General features: G+C 44.5%; 1 protein-coding gene across 5 annotated transcripts in view; it reads left to right on the top strand.

Annotated features, from left to right (window-relative positions):
* Nucleotides 1–176: 176 nt before the first annotated feature.
* TRAF7 (TNF receptor associated factor 7) overlaps nt 177–16405 on the top strand; it is a 35015-nt gene continuing 18786 nt past the window's right edge. Inside the window, exons 1-5 of one of the 5 annotated variants that reach the window (XM_081888982.1) lie at nt 192–337; nt 7932–8081; nt 12288–12405; nt 12618–12675; nt 14018–14109. In XM_081888982.1, the coding sequence (XP_081745108.1) occupies nt 12325–12405; nt 12618–12675; nt 14018–14109 (231 nt within the window). In that variant the 5' untranslated portion in view covers nt 192–337; nt 7932–8081; nt 12288–12324. Of the gene's footprint in view, nt 338–481; nt 552–3309; nt 3458–7931; nt 8082–12287; nt 12406–12617; nt 12676–14017; nt 14110–16405 lie in introns of those variants that run through there. The other 4 variants (XM_081888983.1, XM_081888980.1, XM_081888981.1 and 1 more) reach the window with 4 other exon arrangements.

Here is a 16405-nt window from a genome sequence, read left to right on the forward strand (position 1 = left end):
GCGAGACCAATAAAAAAGCAGCCGGAAGGGTCGCGCGATGCGCTGGTGGAGCAGGCGCTCATGGGACCTGTAGGCCGCAGGCCGCAAAAGAGGAATTTGGGTGAAGCGCTGCACTGGGAGGAAAAAACCACGAATCCCGGCAGACTGCGCGGCGAGCGACGCGTGATCGTCATTTCCGGCCCGGCTTGCTGGGAGGCCCAGAGGTGGGGAGCAGACAACCAGGCGCTTGGCGGTGCAGGAGCTGGACTGTGGCTGGGAGAAGGCGGGGGAGCCACCATGTGCCGGGGGGCCGCGCTTGGGCCGGCCGCCTCCTCCCCCCGCCACTCCCCCGCGTCAGGTGAGAGCGTGAGGGGCGGGGCCTGTGGGTGGTGAGGGGGAGGGGCCTCCTGAGGCGGGCGCCCCTCCCTCCAGGTGCTGAGGGGAGGGAAATTGTTATTATTATTATCATCATCATCATAATCATATTCTATATCTCTTTAAGGGGCTCAAGATGGTATACGTGGTTTTTTCGTACCCCCAAATGCATTTTATCCTCACAACAGCCCTGTGAGGTAGGTTAGGCTAAGGTAGCATTATTCATTTACTGCGTGCTTTTTAGCATAATAAGGATATTGAGATTCTATATATACAGTATATACACACACATACTGCAATATATATAGCAGAGTATATGTATTTTTGCCCGCCCCTCTATTTTTATCCTCACAACAAACCTGTGAAGTTGGCTATGTTGAATATTAGTTACTGGCCCTAAGGTTTGTGATTCTGTTGTTGTTGCATTGTATTCTTTGTCGTTGTCGTCCATCCTCCCCGCTCCTCCCTTTTTCTCTACCCAACAACCCTGTAAGGTAGGTTAGGCTGAAATATATATATATATATATATATATATTGAAATTTTTAAATTAACAATATAGCAAACAAACAAAGTTATAACATAACATATTTTCTTTACTTCTTGGGACCTCCTCACATCTCCCTCCCCTATTTTCCAGTTTAAAAGTTAGTCCAACAAATTATCTCCTTACTTCCATCCTTACTGGCTAGTTTTCAATATTATATTTCAAATTTTAAAAACCTTGGTTATATTCCATAACAAATTAAATTAAGCCAAATAGTTATCTTACATTTTACCTTGTCTTCTTACTTCACTTCATCTAATTTAATGGTGCCAAATTGTTTATAGTCAAGCATCCTGTTTAACATTCATAAATCTTACAATATTTTTGCAAATAATTCTTAAAGTTTTTCCAGTCCTCTTCCACCTTCTCCTCTCCCAGATCTCGGATTCTGCCGGTCATCTCAGCTAGTTGCATATAGTCCATCAGTTGCATCTGCCATTCTGCAGATGCAGGTTAGGCTGAAATATAGTTACTGGCTGCAAGGTCACATTGCAGTGTACATGGTTAAGTAGGGCTTTGAATCCCTCATCTTTGACCAATGCATCAGCCCCTTCTAGCATGGCTGTATAATGCTGTCTTCAAGAATTGGTGCCCAAGTTTGCTTGTTTCTTCTCTTCTTGTGCCCTTTCCTTGTGTGTCCTGGCTTGGATTGTAAACCTATGGATGTGAATTGTCTTATTTTCTAGAGGAGTTTTAGTGTTGTTGTTTTTTGTTGAAGAGCACTACAAAAATGCTTTAAATCAATGGGCAGAAAGCATATTGAAATTTATGGTAGGTCTCTGAGCAATTTCTTGTAGATTGGCAGGTACATAATATATAATATAATATAATAAAATAAACTCCTTTTCCCAATAACGTAATAGAATAGCTGTAAACTATTGCAAAATGCAACCCCACATTATAATAGTGAAATGAAGAAAGATTTGTTGGGGGAGGGTAATCAGAATTAGGACTGGCGGCCCCCCCCCCCCTTTGGTATTCTAAATAAATTTGGAGGTTCAGATTTCTTTAATTCTGGTCCTTCACACCAGATTACACTTAGCAGATCTCAGGGATCTAGATGTTAAAAAACAGAGTAGATTCCACAGACTTGAATCTTGACCATACTCACTTTAAATATATATATATTTAATGTTGGTGCTGATTGGGATGGCAGTCCATTTGGGCACCCAACTGACTGCTCTAACTACTTCAGGGCAACCAAGGCAGTGTCTGATCCATACACGGGCCTGCAGCTGGATTACCACTGCCTTTTCAGGCACCCTGTCCAAGAAGTGAGTACAGTCGTACCTCAAGTTGCAAATGCCTCAGGTTACAAACTCCGCTAACCTGGAAGCATTACCTCGAGTTGAGAATTTTGCCCCAGGATGAGAACGCAAATCATGTGCAGCGGCAGCAAGAGGCCCCATTAGCGAAAGCATGCCTCTAGTTAAGAACAGTTTCAGGTTAAGAACGGACCTCCGGAATGAATTAAGTTTGTAACTAGAGGTACCACTGTATGCCAAAGAGAGTCAGGATGAGAACACAGCCCTGTTTCACACCGCAGGGAAAGTGTATGAGGATGAGCGTCATACTGGTGGGTGCTGTTAAGAACGGACCTCCGGAACGAATTAAGTTTGTAACTAGAGGTACCACTGTATTTGTGACTGGACAGTAGTTATTTAACACTTCTGAGTGCTAAGGCAGGGCACACCAGAACCTCTTTCAAGGCAGATGGCACACAAAGCACTCCTGCAGCAAACACCCCCCCCCCCCATTTGGAGGGCCTTTGCAGTGTACTTCAGAGTTGGAGAACCTGTGACCCTCCAGATATTGTTTCACTACAATTATCATCATTCCTTGCTGACTGAGGCTGATGGGGTTTGGAGTCCAATACTATCTGAAGGGTCGTAAGTTACCCACTCCTGCTCTAAGTCTGCCTGTACACCATACGTTTAATCCCCACCCCTGAATCCTGGGCACTGTTGTTTACCCCTCACAGGGCTACAATTCTTAGCACCCATAACAAACTATAGTTCCCTTGATTTATTTTTTCTGGCAGGTGTGGGACCAGTGATGTGCTTTAAATGTACAGTGGGTACACAGCCTTAGTCTTTTTATGAGATTCTGATTTTATAATTTTTACGGTGGACTTCCTTGAGTTTAGGACAAGTGTTACAGCAACTTACTGTTTCAGCCTTAAGTTTGCAGGCTGCAAGAATGCATTTCATGGGTTGCTTTTTTAAAAAACCTTGATATGTTCCAAATGGATGGGTTTTTTAAAAAAAAAACACTTGCCCTTCTATGAGTAAGGAGGGCTTCCCTTTCTTGGCTGAAGCCTGTTGGGAATGGCTGACATGAGGAAGTGCTAGATGATTGGCTGAGGTTGGTAGGGGATTTTCCTGATGAATTTACATATCGCCTATTGCTCTGCATGCCTTCCTATTTACATCACTGAGAGAGCAGACTACAGCAGAGGCCAGCAGGCATGCAAGAGACATTTTGAAAGAGGGAAATCTTTGCCTGAGATCTTCTCTGTGGAGTGTTCTGCATGATTCAGCTCTCGGTCTGCATGTGAGGTAAAATACTTCCTCTGTGGACTCTCTCGCTCTCACTGGGAAAATACTATGGCTCTGTGTGAGCCCATCAGCAGATCACTAAACTGCTGCCTAGATCAGAGAGAATTGGAATCAGTTGTGTCAGTTGAATAACTTGAGCTCAAATCAGTTTATGGACTTGAAAAACCTTCATGTTTTATTTTTCCAACTTAGATGCCACTATTGATCCTCACAGGCTCCCAAGGTGGTTAACTGTTTAGGTTCCTGTTTTGTGTTAGCTCTTAATGGAGCTGTAGAAGGTTTTGAACTCTTAGGTGCCTGAGCAAAAGGATGGTTTGAGGTGTCCTGGTTCTGACTTGTGTTAAACTGTTTGCTGCTCTTTATTCCTACTCATTCTGACTGTTGCCTCCTTCCTTGGAGGAAGGTGCAGTGGTCTGCCTATGGGCGGTTGTGCTTCATAGTGGCTTTGTTTAACTTCCCTTTCATGCTTAGGAGGTTTTGTGTACAAGGAGGGCGTAAATGTCAGTGATTTCAGAGTTTTCATTTCTCAGGGCAGCTCTTTAAGCCAGCTGGTCTTTCACCCATTGGATGAAGTGCTGCAGCTGTTTTCTGGGCTCTTGGGCCAGCTGAAGCAAAGGTTAGCCTTGTGCACTGCTTTTTAATTTGGTTTTAGAACAAAGTTAAGGCAGACAGTTGAAAATCACCTATCATTTTCTTGCTTCTCTGATTTTGTTACCTTTTGAGATGCAAGGAGGCTAGGTTCTGGTGGATTGTGAAATGGTGCTGGGGGATGGAATGCAGTGTGCTGTAATTTGTCCAGCAATAACTAGCAAGGGTCCAGACCTTCCTAATGTGCAGGTGCAGTGTTAGAAACTCAGATATATAAGCTGTGCACCAAATGGCTCCTTAAACCAGGGTTGCAGTCACCAAAACGGAATGTCTAGTTGCCATTTTTGGGTAACATGGCTCAGTCTAAATTGTTATTTTTCAAAGGATGCACTGAGTCTGATTGATTCTCAGTGAAACATCTGGCTAGTTCAGATGACAACCTTCAGCTAGGTTAAGAGCTTTGACAACTTAAAGCAGAAAAGTCCCTTGATCCAGGGACAGTCCTCATATATATTGGCCTGATCAGATCTCTTTTTCTTAATGGTTACTGCTCCTGCTCAGGCTGCCTAGAAGAAACATTATGGTTCCAGAAATTCATTCCTAATTGTACAGATAAAATATAACTGATAGCATTCTACAGAATGGGGTACTAGCATGTGAGAACAGTCCAGATCCAAATCCAATGATTCCCAGGATGCACCTGCAGATGGTGGAGACATCAGGTGCCATCCTGGCTGCTAGGCATCTTCACATGGTTACAAGTAGTTGATAGCCAGATGAAAATGCACCTGCCGCCTGACTAATTTTGAACACTGCCCAGGTGCATCCAGTATGAATGTGGGCTGTTTCTGGCTTTCTGCTAAGTTGGTGCATCATAGATGAGCCCTATGCATCAGTTTCCATGGGTATATGTCACCAGTATTTCATGCAGCATGTGAAATGTGAGTGACATGTCCTTAAGTACCTAGAGCAGCAGATTAGTCCAAAGCCCCTGACAGAGGCCTCGTGTAAGGTTTTGCATGCTCCATTCACAAGTTACACATTTACAGCAGCAGCAGCAGCATAGCAAATGTATTCTGAGTAGTGATGATTGCGGCATGGCAGAACAGCTCTAACTGCACAGGGATGGGAGATACCTAGTGGTGCTAGCATAATCAATAATATAACTAGAGTCCTGTTGGAACTGATCAAGGGTCTCTCTAGCTCAGCATCCTTTTTCCAGTGGTGACCTTGCCAATGTGTCCAGGAAACCCAAAAGATAAAAATGCTGAGAGCCAGCTTTCACTTTTTAGGGATTACTTCAATGCTGAATTATGAAAATGTTCAGCTGTTTCTTTGGCAGCATTGTAAAATGCCCAGGTGACTCAGCCTGACAACCACATGTGAAATACCTTTAAGGAAGTAATTGTGAACTGATTTCAGTGCAGAGTGTCTTGGCTTGAATTTGTGTTTTAGAGGGTTAGACATGAATTAGTTTCCTTCCATCCTTTCTCAGTCTATGTAAGCTTATATTTTTAAAAATTCTATCTTTTCGTTGTTGTAAATAATGCATTAGGTTCTCTCTTAAGCTTATTTAACACTGATTACAGTGGTACCTCGGATTAAGAACTTAATTCGTTCTGGAGGACCGTTCTTAACCTGAAACTGTTCTTAACCTGAGGTACCACATTAGCTAATGAGGCCTCCCACTGCCGCTGCGCGATTTCTGTTCTTATCTTTAACCCGAGGTACTATTTCTGGGTTAGCAGGGTCTGTAACCTGAAGCATCTGTAACCCGAGGTACCACAGTATATGCTTCCTAGTGTAGTTTGGGGAAAATCCTTGGTACCCTGTCTGCTGTGGCAGCTAGCAATTTGAGATATTTATTCACTTACTTTAGTATCGGGCTGGCAGTCTTGCTTTTGATTCTAGTGTCTGAAATTTTATTTTCTTTCTTTTCTGTGATAGTAACAGCTTACTTAACCAGTTCTTAAATGCTTGGAATATTTCCCTTCCTCCTTATTCCATAATTGGGCTAAATTAATCTTTGCTGCCACCAGCATAAGCTGGACCAAGCTTGAGCAACATTTTCTGGAACAGATACAGTAGTAGTCCTTCAGGTTCATCTATTAACATGCCTGTATTCATAAAACTGGTAATGATCTGGGGAACCTGTGACCCTTCAGTTGTTAGACACCATCGGGCCAGTGGCCAGGGATGATCAGAACTGCAGTTCAGTGACACCTAAAGAACACAATATTGTGTTCTTTCTTCTATTCCCAGACAATAGGAGGGGTGAGACTTGGACAAAATAGCCAGCTCCCAGGGAGAAACATAGGTGAACCCTCAGTTGCCTTCCTCATACCCTGTTTAATTTTGCCCAAGAGGTGATACTTCTGAGTGGTTTTGAGACATCAAGATGGCTGCAGGCTCTGCACTCTTGACTGAAGAGCTTTTGTGGCACCCTTCCAGTATTTTCTCAGCGAAGGACAACCCCGCTGATAACTAGCATGTCTACTTAAATAATCTCTGTGTTGATAATTTGCAGCTTTTGTCAAACCAACCTGCCTTGTCAGTTGAAGGTGATTCTGTTGTGTTAGAGTTTGTTGGGCTTGAGTCTGAAGGTGCAGGAGACAGATCCATTTTCTCTGATGCAGCTTTGGTGAGTGCCCATGAGCTGCAGCAGAAGTTGGCTAAGGAAGCAGTTTCATGGGCTATGGTCAGTGTTCCCACGACAGTGCCTGGATCTGTGGCCTCTAAGTGCAGATCAACAAATGCAGGAAACGGAGAGCCCTGTGGTTTTTTCCTTTCTTTCACCATGAGTAACTCCGCTTCATTCTAGAGTCCTGTAATTGTTTGTTTTCTTCTGAGTAAACAGACTTGCAGCAAAGGAAACAGGAGGACACAAATACTACTGGAGTACATCAGATTTTATAAGGGAGAAGGAAGTCTAAATGTAAATGAATCCATATAAATAATTCTATGACCAAAAAAATGGCATAGGTTTCTTATGTACCAGCACATCAATTGGCCATATCCATCTGGCTGGCCAGAACTGAGAACAAATTCATGGAGTATTAAGCTGTCAGTAGCTACTAGTCACAGTGGCTTTGCTCAGCCGCCTCCTGAATACCAGTTGCTGGGAATCACAACTGGGGAGACGGCTGCTGTTGCACTCATACCCAGCTTGTGGGATTCTTATTGGTGCATCTGGTTGGCCACTGTGAGAACAGGGTGTGGGACTAAATGGGGCCTTTGCTCTGATCAACCAGAGCTGCTTTTATGTTCTTAACAGAATGATGGCCTCAGTGGACCCTGACTGGTCTGACCCAGCAGGGCTCTTATGTTCTTATCCCTGTTCCTAATCATATACTGAGGTGGATGGCTTCCACCTCCTCTCTGGCATCTGATTGCCATCAGCAATGTGACTGACTGAAAGCTCTTTCTTTCAGCTTACTATTTCAAGTTTATTTTTTATTTTTTGGGCAAAAACAGAGAAGTAAATTAAACAAACAAACAAACAAGCACAACCCTGAGTTGCACAGCTGTCTTTTCCAAACAGAGGCAGGCCGTGGGACCAGTCATTCCACCACCACCTCTTCAAGGTAGGGCTGCATGTTCTTCTTTGCCAGCTGTGTGGCAAGAGGCTGCTCAAACTGCTTGTGTTCCTAGTGCAAAGTGAGAGGTTTGGTTTGCTGATGGAACAGGCAGGCTAGAACGTGGCTTAGCACGTACAGTCTTGGGAGTAGAGAACACCAGAAGAGACTAGCTGCTGGATCAGATCAAGGTGGGGGGGGGCGATTCAGTCCAGCATCTTGTTCTCACAGTGGCCAACCAGATGCCCTAGTGGGAAGCCCACAAGCAGAACCTGAGAGCAACAGCACTCTTCCCTGCTTGTCATTCCCAGCAACTGGTATTCAGAGGCATGCTGTCTCCAACAGAAGAGGACAGAGTAGGACTTACCCATACAACTTGGTGGCCATCACTCCTTCCTGGAGCTAGGGCACTGTTGCTGGATAGGTGCTTCTGCAGAAAGAGAGCTTGTCTTCTTCCAAAGGTAAGATCAGAATATTATTTTTGTTTTTTAAACTCTCTCATACCAAATGTAATGGTTTTGTAGAAAAGGCTTTACATACTGAAAAAAATGGCAATGCATGAACTGTTGTAAAGCAAGAAAATCTTTAATAAAAAGTATAATTATAATTTTTTTTTTAAAAAAAGGGACGTGGGTGGCGCTGTGGGAGCCTAGGACTTGCCAATCAGAAGGTCGGCGGTTCGAATCCCCACAACGGGGTGAGCTCCTGTTGCTCGGTCCCTGCTCCTGCCAACCTAGCAGTTCGAAAGCACGTCCAAGTGCAAGTAGATAAATAGGTACCGCTGTGGCGGGAAGGTAAACGGCATTTCCATGCGCTGCTCTGGTTCGCCAGAAGCGGCTTAGTCATGCTGGCCACATGACCCGGAAGCTGTATGCCGGCTCCCTCGGCCAATAAAGCGAGATGAGCGCCACAACCCCAGAGTAGGCCACGACAGGACCTAATGGTCAGGGGTCCCTTTACCTTTACCTATATTTTTAAAAAATTACTTTAATTAGAAAAACAAAAAAATAAAAACACTTCCATAAGATATAAACAAGGCACACATCATTACAGTCAAGCCACTGTTATGAGTCAGGAAAAATTAATTAGATCTTGCCTATGACCAATTCTCCAGGAGGGTCCTCGATTGGTCAGAGTAAAACAAAATACTCCCAAGAGCAATATAGCATTAAATAGTAGGATGTGCATTTAAAAAATAGGTCCATGTTTCTCAAGCTGTGCAAATCACTTAATTAAGGCATTCCTTAAATTACTGAGGTCTGTCACATTCTTCCTGACTTTGGAACTTCATTTGGTGGCCTCGCCAAGCTTCTACATACCCCCTCTCCACAGTTGGTGTACATACATTTGCTCCAGATGACGCTGGAGGTAATTGGCTGGAGGTAATTGGCTGGAGGTAATTAGATTCACAGCAGTCAGAAATTCACAGCCCCAACTTTTTTGGGGGCAGGAAATCAATCCAAGCCTTTCCTGCTTATATTCCTGTTGGGCTTGCAAAATCATTTGCTCACCCCGTTTTTCTGCTGTCATATCTTGTTTAATTACTTACTGTGTCTGTGGAATGCTTTGCCTAGTGAGGTTTGCCTGGCACCTTCATTATACACCTTTAGGTGCCAGGCAGAAACATTCCTTTTTAACTAGACCTTTGGTTGATTTGATTGACATCCTATTCCCTTTTAAAATGTGGGGTTTTTTTGGGGGGGTTATTGGGTTGTTTTTATTTTGATTATATATTTTGTTGTCTTATATTTTGATTTTGTTCTGTGAACCGCTTTGAGGCCTCTGGGTATAGGACGGTATATAAATCATCATCATCAACATCTTCTTTTTCTGTGTTTGAAAGCCCACATGGCTGAGCATACAACTAGATGCTCAAGGGCCTATTCCTGGGGTCCTTCCACTTTTGTTCCTTCGTCATGTTTATTTTGTGGAGCTCCTGTTTCATTTTACATGCCCTTTTAATCTATGAAAGTTCATCCCTTCTTTGGCTGCTGGTCTTAAACCCATTTCCAGGCTGCTATGAATAATCCAAGAATGTTGGTAATCCCTAGTAAATCTCCCTTGCTAGAGAGTCTTTCTTCATGGCATTGAAAGAAGTGCCTTTTTTGGAAGCATCACAAAGTCCATCCCTTGTACTCATCTCAGGATGTTGCAGGCTTCTCTCACCACACACCTCATTTAATTTAAAAATTAGAGCCTACAGTAAACATGGCTGCTTGGCCACATTTTGTCTGACTCTTACGTGATGTGTGTGAACCAACTCAGAATGTTTACTTAATAGCTGCGGTGAGAATTTTTGTAGAAAAATGGCTAGTATCTACTGCTCTTTAATGCCACGAAAGTGATTGGTTTCTGCTGCTTCTCACAGCAGCAAAACCCAAAGTTAATTTCCTGTTGAGTGAGGTACTACCTCTTTATATTGATCTTGAACCTTTTGCCTATCTACTTCATAAGAATGTAATTGTCTCATCTGGTTGAAGTACACCTTCATTTTGTGTTTAGTGAAATTTTAGCTTGGAAGTAGCGAAACCATTTCATATGCCACAATTTTAGCATCCAACTCAAACCAAGGCTATACAGGGTGGGGGACATTCCTTCGTTTCCCTCTTCCCCCATGCCCTTTTTTATTTTGGTTTCATTACTGGCTGCTTTGAGAATTTGAACCTAGTAAAAAGTGTTTAAAGAGCTGGGAAAAAGAGAAAGCACCTGGATGCTGACCTGTCTTGTAAGAATGAATTGTTAGTTTCTCTGTTACAGTGTTAACGGCTCCACAGTTTGCCTTGCCGTTTTCTGAGCTGAACAGGGCAAGTAGAGTCCAGGAATTGCAGCTCCTTTAATTGATTCAAGGTTTTGCTCTTGGCCTCTTCCCACATATGGCTCAGGTCACATGGAAGAGAAATGTTTTTGCAACAGAAGATCCAAGTGCGTTAGCTGTGCCTCCTCCAAGAAGCCAGCCCACGCAAGGAGAGGTCCAAGCACCTAGGTGGCTTTTAGGTGGCTCACAGAGCAGCCTAATAAGCGGCCAGTGTTGTAAATAAAAATATGCCCTTTTCCCTTATGGAGTATCCAAGAGCCCATATAGAGTCCTTACATAGGTTCCCTATTGGTAGGAGAAAATAATAGAGGCCAACCAGAGAATATTGAGAAGCAAAGCAGCTAGTAAGCTTGATCTTTATTGATCTGTTGCAACAGGGTACTCCCCTCACACGCAGGAGAGGAAGAGGACCCCCCCAAAATGCTGTGCAAGGGCTTATAAAGACTTTTGAAATTCCCATTCTCTAGATCAAGACCACCCCCAGAAACATTATGCATTCATCACAGAAGGGGTGTAACCTAAGACCACCCCTCAGATAAGGCTGTCTAAAACAGAACATTTGCATGTTGTTTTCTCCTGTCGCTTTGTTTATTTCCTGTCTGGCAGGTTACTTGATTGGATTTCTTGGGGAGCCTGGGCAGTCTTTTGTAATGATAAGGCTCACACCCTTATTCAAACACAGATTAAGACAGGATTTGTGAAGGAAGAGACAATGGGGAGGCTTTTCCATTTTGACCACGCAGAGAAACATTTGCTCAGTTTAGGAATCAAAATGGTTCCAGGTTGGCTTTCCTGTGCTGATCTATGTACGTGTGGTTATGAACGTTGCCATATATCTAAGACCATAAAATTCCTATCACACCAGCTAGGTACCGCTTCCTTTCCCAGGCCTGCCACCTGACATGTGGGGATTGAACCCTGAGCTGTGTGTATAGGCAAAGGCTGAGTCTCCAGCTTCTCCCAAGCTCTGCCAGAGCACAACCCCTGAGAGACGTTTGTATCAAGGAGAAGCACATCCAGCATCTGCCCTCTGGAGGGGCTGGATCTGGCTTCCTTTGGCATTTGTTTACATGGTAACCTTTTGTCTTTTTGATCCAGTCAGACTCTTGGAGAAATGTTGGGAGTGTTTCAGGTGGACCCACCATCTTCCATCTTTACCTGGGTAGAAGTTGGTCTGAGAGCAAATCAGCCATACAGTTCACTAGTTCAGACAATTATCTAGCTGTCGTTTAGATCATGGAATCATAGAAGGGAAGGGATGCCAAGTGTTATCTAGTCCAGTCACCTGCAATGCAGGAATCTTTTGCTCAACATGGGGCTCGATCCCACGACCTTGAGATAACAATTCTCATGTTTTACTGACTGAGCTATCCAGCTGTTTCCCAACCTGGTACCCTCCAAACATTTTGGAGTACAGTGCCCATCAGCCCAAGCCAGCAGGGCCAGGTGAGGGCATTCTCTGTGGCAGCCCCTAAGCTGTTGCACTCCCTGTCCACAGAGGTGTGCCTTGCAGCTTCATTATACAACTTCTGGTGAATATTGAAGACACATCTCTTTATCCTGGCCTTCGACACCTGAGATGTATATTTTTAGGACCCACCTTATTTCTGTGCTTGTCAGTTGTTTTAAACTGCTTTAATATTGTATTTAAATGTTGCAACCCACCCTGGGACCTTAGAGTGAAGGGCAGATAATTATGGATAATAATAGCAATAATCATGCTTTTTTAAAAAATATTATGTTATTTTAAAAAAATATTCTTAAGCCAGCTGTGCACAGGCTTGGTGCAGCACCTTTTGCATGTCTGAGATAGATTGTCCTTTAACAATGTTCTTTATTTTTATGTTACCAGAGGCAGCGTTTAGAACATTCAAATGTGGGGTTAGATTATGAGCGCCAGTAAGAACACCCGCTACAATCGTTTCCCCAGTGGTACAACAAACTGTGCTGCTTCAGAAAACACTAACGGGGTAAGAGAATGCAAGATGATTTTGGGGGTGGGCCTTTAGAGTCCTGGCTTTTGTTAGCTTACTCTCTGAATTTCTCAGAAAAATGGGCTATGCTTGTCTTGACAGTCTGTGGTCGTATCCAGTCACCCCTCCTTTTACTAACCCTGTTTAACTGGTGCTTTCAGTCTACAGAGGACAGATTATGTGATGATGTGTTTCCTCTCTTTTTCCAGACCAGAATGGAGACAACTTTTGGGCCTGCTTTTTCTGCAGTGACTACCATCACCAAAGGTCAGTGTTGAGCAATCTCTAGTTATTATCACACTGCATTGAAGGGTTATAATTTTGCTTCTGTGCATTGAACAATGAAACCCCGCAGCATCTTATGTCACATCCACAACATGTATTTATAAACATGACTTTCCCCAAAGGTGCTGGGAATGGTAGTTCTGGGAGGGGTGAACTACAGTTCCCAGGATTCTTTGTAGGGGAGCCATGTGTTTGAAATGTATGGTGTGAAAGTGTTTCACTAGATTACAGTGGACAAGGTCCTCTCTCACATGTCCACATCATGTTCAACCCCACAGGTGAGTTATGGAGGAGAGGTGCTCCCCGCCTGATGGGAGAATATACTGGGAGAGGCACCCTCTCCCAACAACCAACACCAAGAGCCATTTAGGGCTTTAAACATTAGCACTGACACCTTGAAATCAGACTAGTGCAGTTCTTTTAGGGCTGGTGTTATATGATCCACTGTACAATGTTCCTGACAGCAGTCTAGCCTCTGCATTCTTCAGTAGCTGTGGTTTCCATGCTGTTTTCAATGGTAATACTATGTAGAACACACTGCAATAGTCTGTCGTACTTTGTGGAGTTGATGGAAGCAGCCAGATTTATTTATCGCCAATGAATTGCAGTAGGCAAACACCACAAGTGTGTGCCCAGTGGTGTAGGAAGGGGTGTGTGGTGGGTGCGGACCGCCCCTGGTGTCATAACTGAGGGGGTGGCCGTGGGGCCTGGCCTGCAGTGTGCCCGAGCCACACATCTCTCCTGGGGAGTGACGCAGTAACTCGGGCACCTGCAGGCTCCATTCTGCCCGAAACAGCAACATGGGGCTTGCGGACTCCATGGAGGTTCCGTGCAGCATGCTCTGCCCTGGCTTGCCCCGCCCCCGGGTGCAGAACATTTGTTCTGCCCCGGGCGCTCAAGCAGCTAGCTACGCCGCTGTAGCAAGCTAAAGAAACCTTTCATAGGCGGAGCCAATTGAGAGCACCAGTTGGGAGTGCTTAATAAATACACATACCATGTGTGGCTGTAATGCCAACAGCCGCTAAGAGTAGGAGCACTCATCTTCCACTGTTTTTTAGTTTGCGGGGTTAAAAGCCTATGGAGGGGAATTGGAAGCTCTTGTTCCTTTTTGTTCTCTTTTTCTTTTATGTGTGTGGTTGGGTGAGTGCTGCCCCCCCCGAGCTGCTTCATTGGGAAATTGATCTATGGATAGATTATAGAGCAGCCTTTGCCAATCCAGCTGGGGTGGAAGGCAGCAGGTTGGCGAAGGCTCTTCTAGAGACATCTGATCTGGTGTATAGAAGTTGCAGAATTTCTCAGATGCCTGTCCTGGTTCTTCTTTTAGCGGACGGGAGTAGTACGTTCAAACAGCATCGCCGGACACCCTCCTCTTCCAGCACTCTCACCTATTCCCCTCGTGACGAGGACGATGGCATGGTACGTTCTTTGGCATGAAGGGTCACTTGCAGCTGGGAGAGGAATGGGGTTAGTTCTGTGGGAGGTGGCTTTGCCAAGCTGCTATCATGGGCCCTGCAGTTCCCATACTTATGTTTTCAGTTCCCAGTTTCTGGTTGCCTGCTTTTGCTCCCTTCACTTCAACACCACTCAGAAGGTGCTCCTCTGCACATCAATTCTATGCTGTGTGAAATGGAATGTAGGTACATAAGCCCGACACTGTGATCCATTGGATTGTGCCACCCACAGACCTCCTAACTGTGTTCATGTCTGTCTGCTTCCATGGACCTTGAGCAGGAGGCTTCCATGGTAGGGAATGTATTTGCAGCTGTCAGGGTCCAGACCTCGCCTGTGCTGTTATGGTTTCTTACCTGCAGTTTTCCAACAAATACATGTCTGCTGACTGGCTTCGGACTATGGTCTCAGCCTAGCCTACTTCACAGGGCTGCTGGAAGAAGAAATGAGAGTATTTGGCTTCAGCCAGACATCAGCTGTGTAGTACAGAGCAATATGTTAAGTATTCTCATGTGTGTACACACAGGGAGTGCACACTTAGGCTTGCCCGGTCACAATGCTGCAGTAACAGTAGAAACTATAAGCCCCCCCCCCCCAAATCAAGCTGTAGGCCTAGCATCCCTCCAGATTGGATTGCAGAAACATGAAGCTGCCCTTTGTCTGGAAATGTCAATTGGTGTGAAAAGCTGCTGTTGTCTGGGGTGTGGTGGTTTGAATACTTTACCTTAGTGTTCCATCAGCACTGGTTATCTCTTCATTTCTGGGCCACGTTTAAGGTGTTGCTTCTTGCCATTGTGCTGACAGCTGGCTTTTCTTCTTCTGTTGTGCCCTTTTCTGCTGCTTCTACCCCAAACCCTCATTTATATGGATATTTGCTTTACAGATTTGTGTAGCCGTTTCCATTTATTATTTTGATGTAGACAGGATTTTATCATGACCTAATCTGAAAGGGACGTGGGTGGCGCTGTGGGTTAAACCACAGAGCCTAGGACTTGTCAATCAGAAGGTCGGCGGTTCGAATCCCCGCGACGGGGTGAGCTACTATTGCTCAGTCCCTGCTCCTGCCAACCTAGCAGTTCGAAAGCACGTCAAAGTACAAGTAGATAAATAGGTACCACTCCGGTGGGAAGGTAAACAGCATTTCCATATGCTGCTATGGTTCACCAGTAGCGGCTTAGTCATGCTGGCCACATGACCTGGAAGCTGTACGCCGGCTCCCTCGGCCAATAAAGCGAGATGAGCGCCGAAACACGATTCGGTCACGACTGGACCTAATGGTCAGGGGTCCCCTTTACTTTTTAATCTGATTTTGGGCACTGTATGTCACTCTGGTTTCTGTTGAAGAAGCATGGGGTTTGAAATCCTTTACATTAAACAATAATTCCCATCAGTGCTCATATTGAACCACTGTATCATAGAGGCACTGTGGGCCGAGCATCTGTGCTTCAAATCTTTCATCAGCCCAGCAACATCACTTTGTAATCATCAGCCAAGTGCTGTGACTGTCTCAGTTTCCATCTGCAATAACTATTGTGGTGGCTACTAGCCTGCTATATTTTTTTAAGGCATTTATATACCACCCTTCATAATATTTGTCCCAAGGCTATTTATGCTGCACTTAAAAAAAATCACCAAACACAACAATATACTATGCACTGGCTGAATTAAAATCAATAAACAAGGAACACACTTAAATAGCCATTAAAACCATAGTGAAACAGAGCTTAAAAGACAGCTTCTTTCCAATGTTAAATGTACAGACCATTGAGAACATCTTCCCCAACAGCCTAAAAGTTAACATGGTGTATCTTAGGTGGGTCCCCATGAGTAAGTGAGTTCCATAATCAGGGTGCCCTGTATGAGAAAGTCCACCCCTTTGCGGCCACCCACTTGAGCTCTGCGAAGGCTTTCATGGAAAGATCTCAAGGTTTGGGGAGGGTTAGTATGGGAAGAGGTAGCCCTTTTATGCTACCTGGTAGTATGAATTTCAGTGTATAAATCTGTCTCATTTTGTTTAAATTACAGTGTATTCCACACCCATCAATCAGGGTGTGGTCAAATATTAACATAGTACAGTGGTGCCCCGCAAGACGAATGCCTCGCAAGACGAAAAACCCGCAAGACGAAAGGGTTTTTCGGTTTTTGCGACGCTTCGCTAGACGATTTTCCCTATGGGCTTGCATCGCAAGACGAAAGCCCATAGGGAAATCTCGGGGACCTTTTTTTAAATGCTGGCGGTGGGGAGCAAAGCCTTTTCCCCCCC

Source organism: Podarcis melisellensis, assembly GCF_964234715.1.
Source record: "Podarcis melisellensis genome assembly, chromosome: 14".
NCBI lineage: Eukaryota > Metazoa > Chordata > Lepidosauria > Squamata > Lacertidae > Podarcis > Podarcis melisellensis.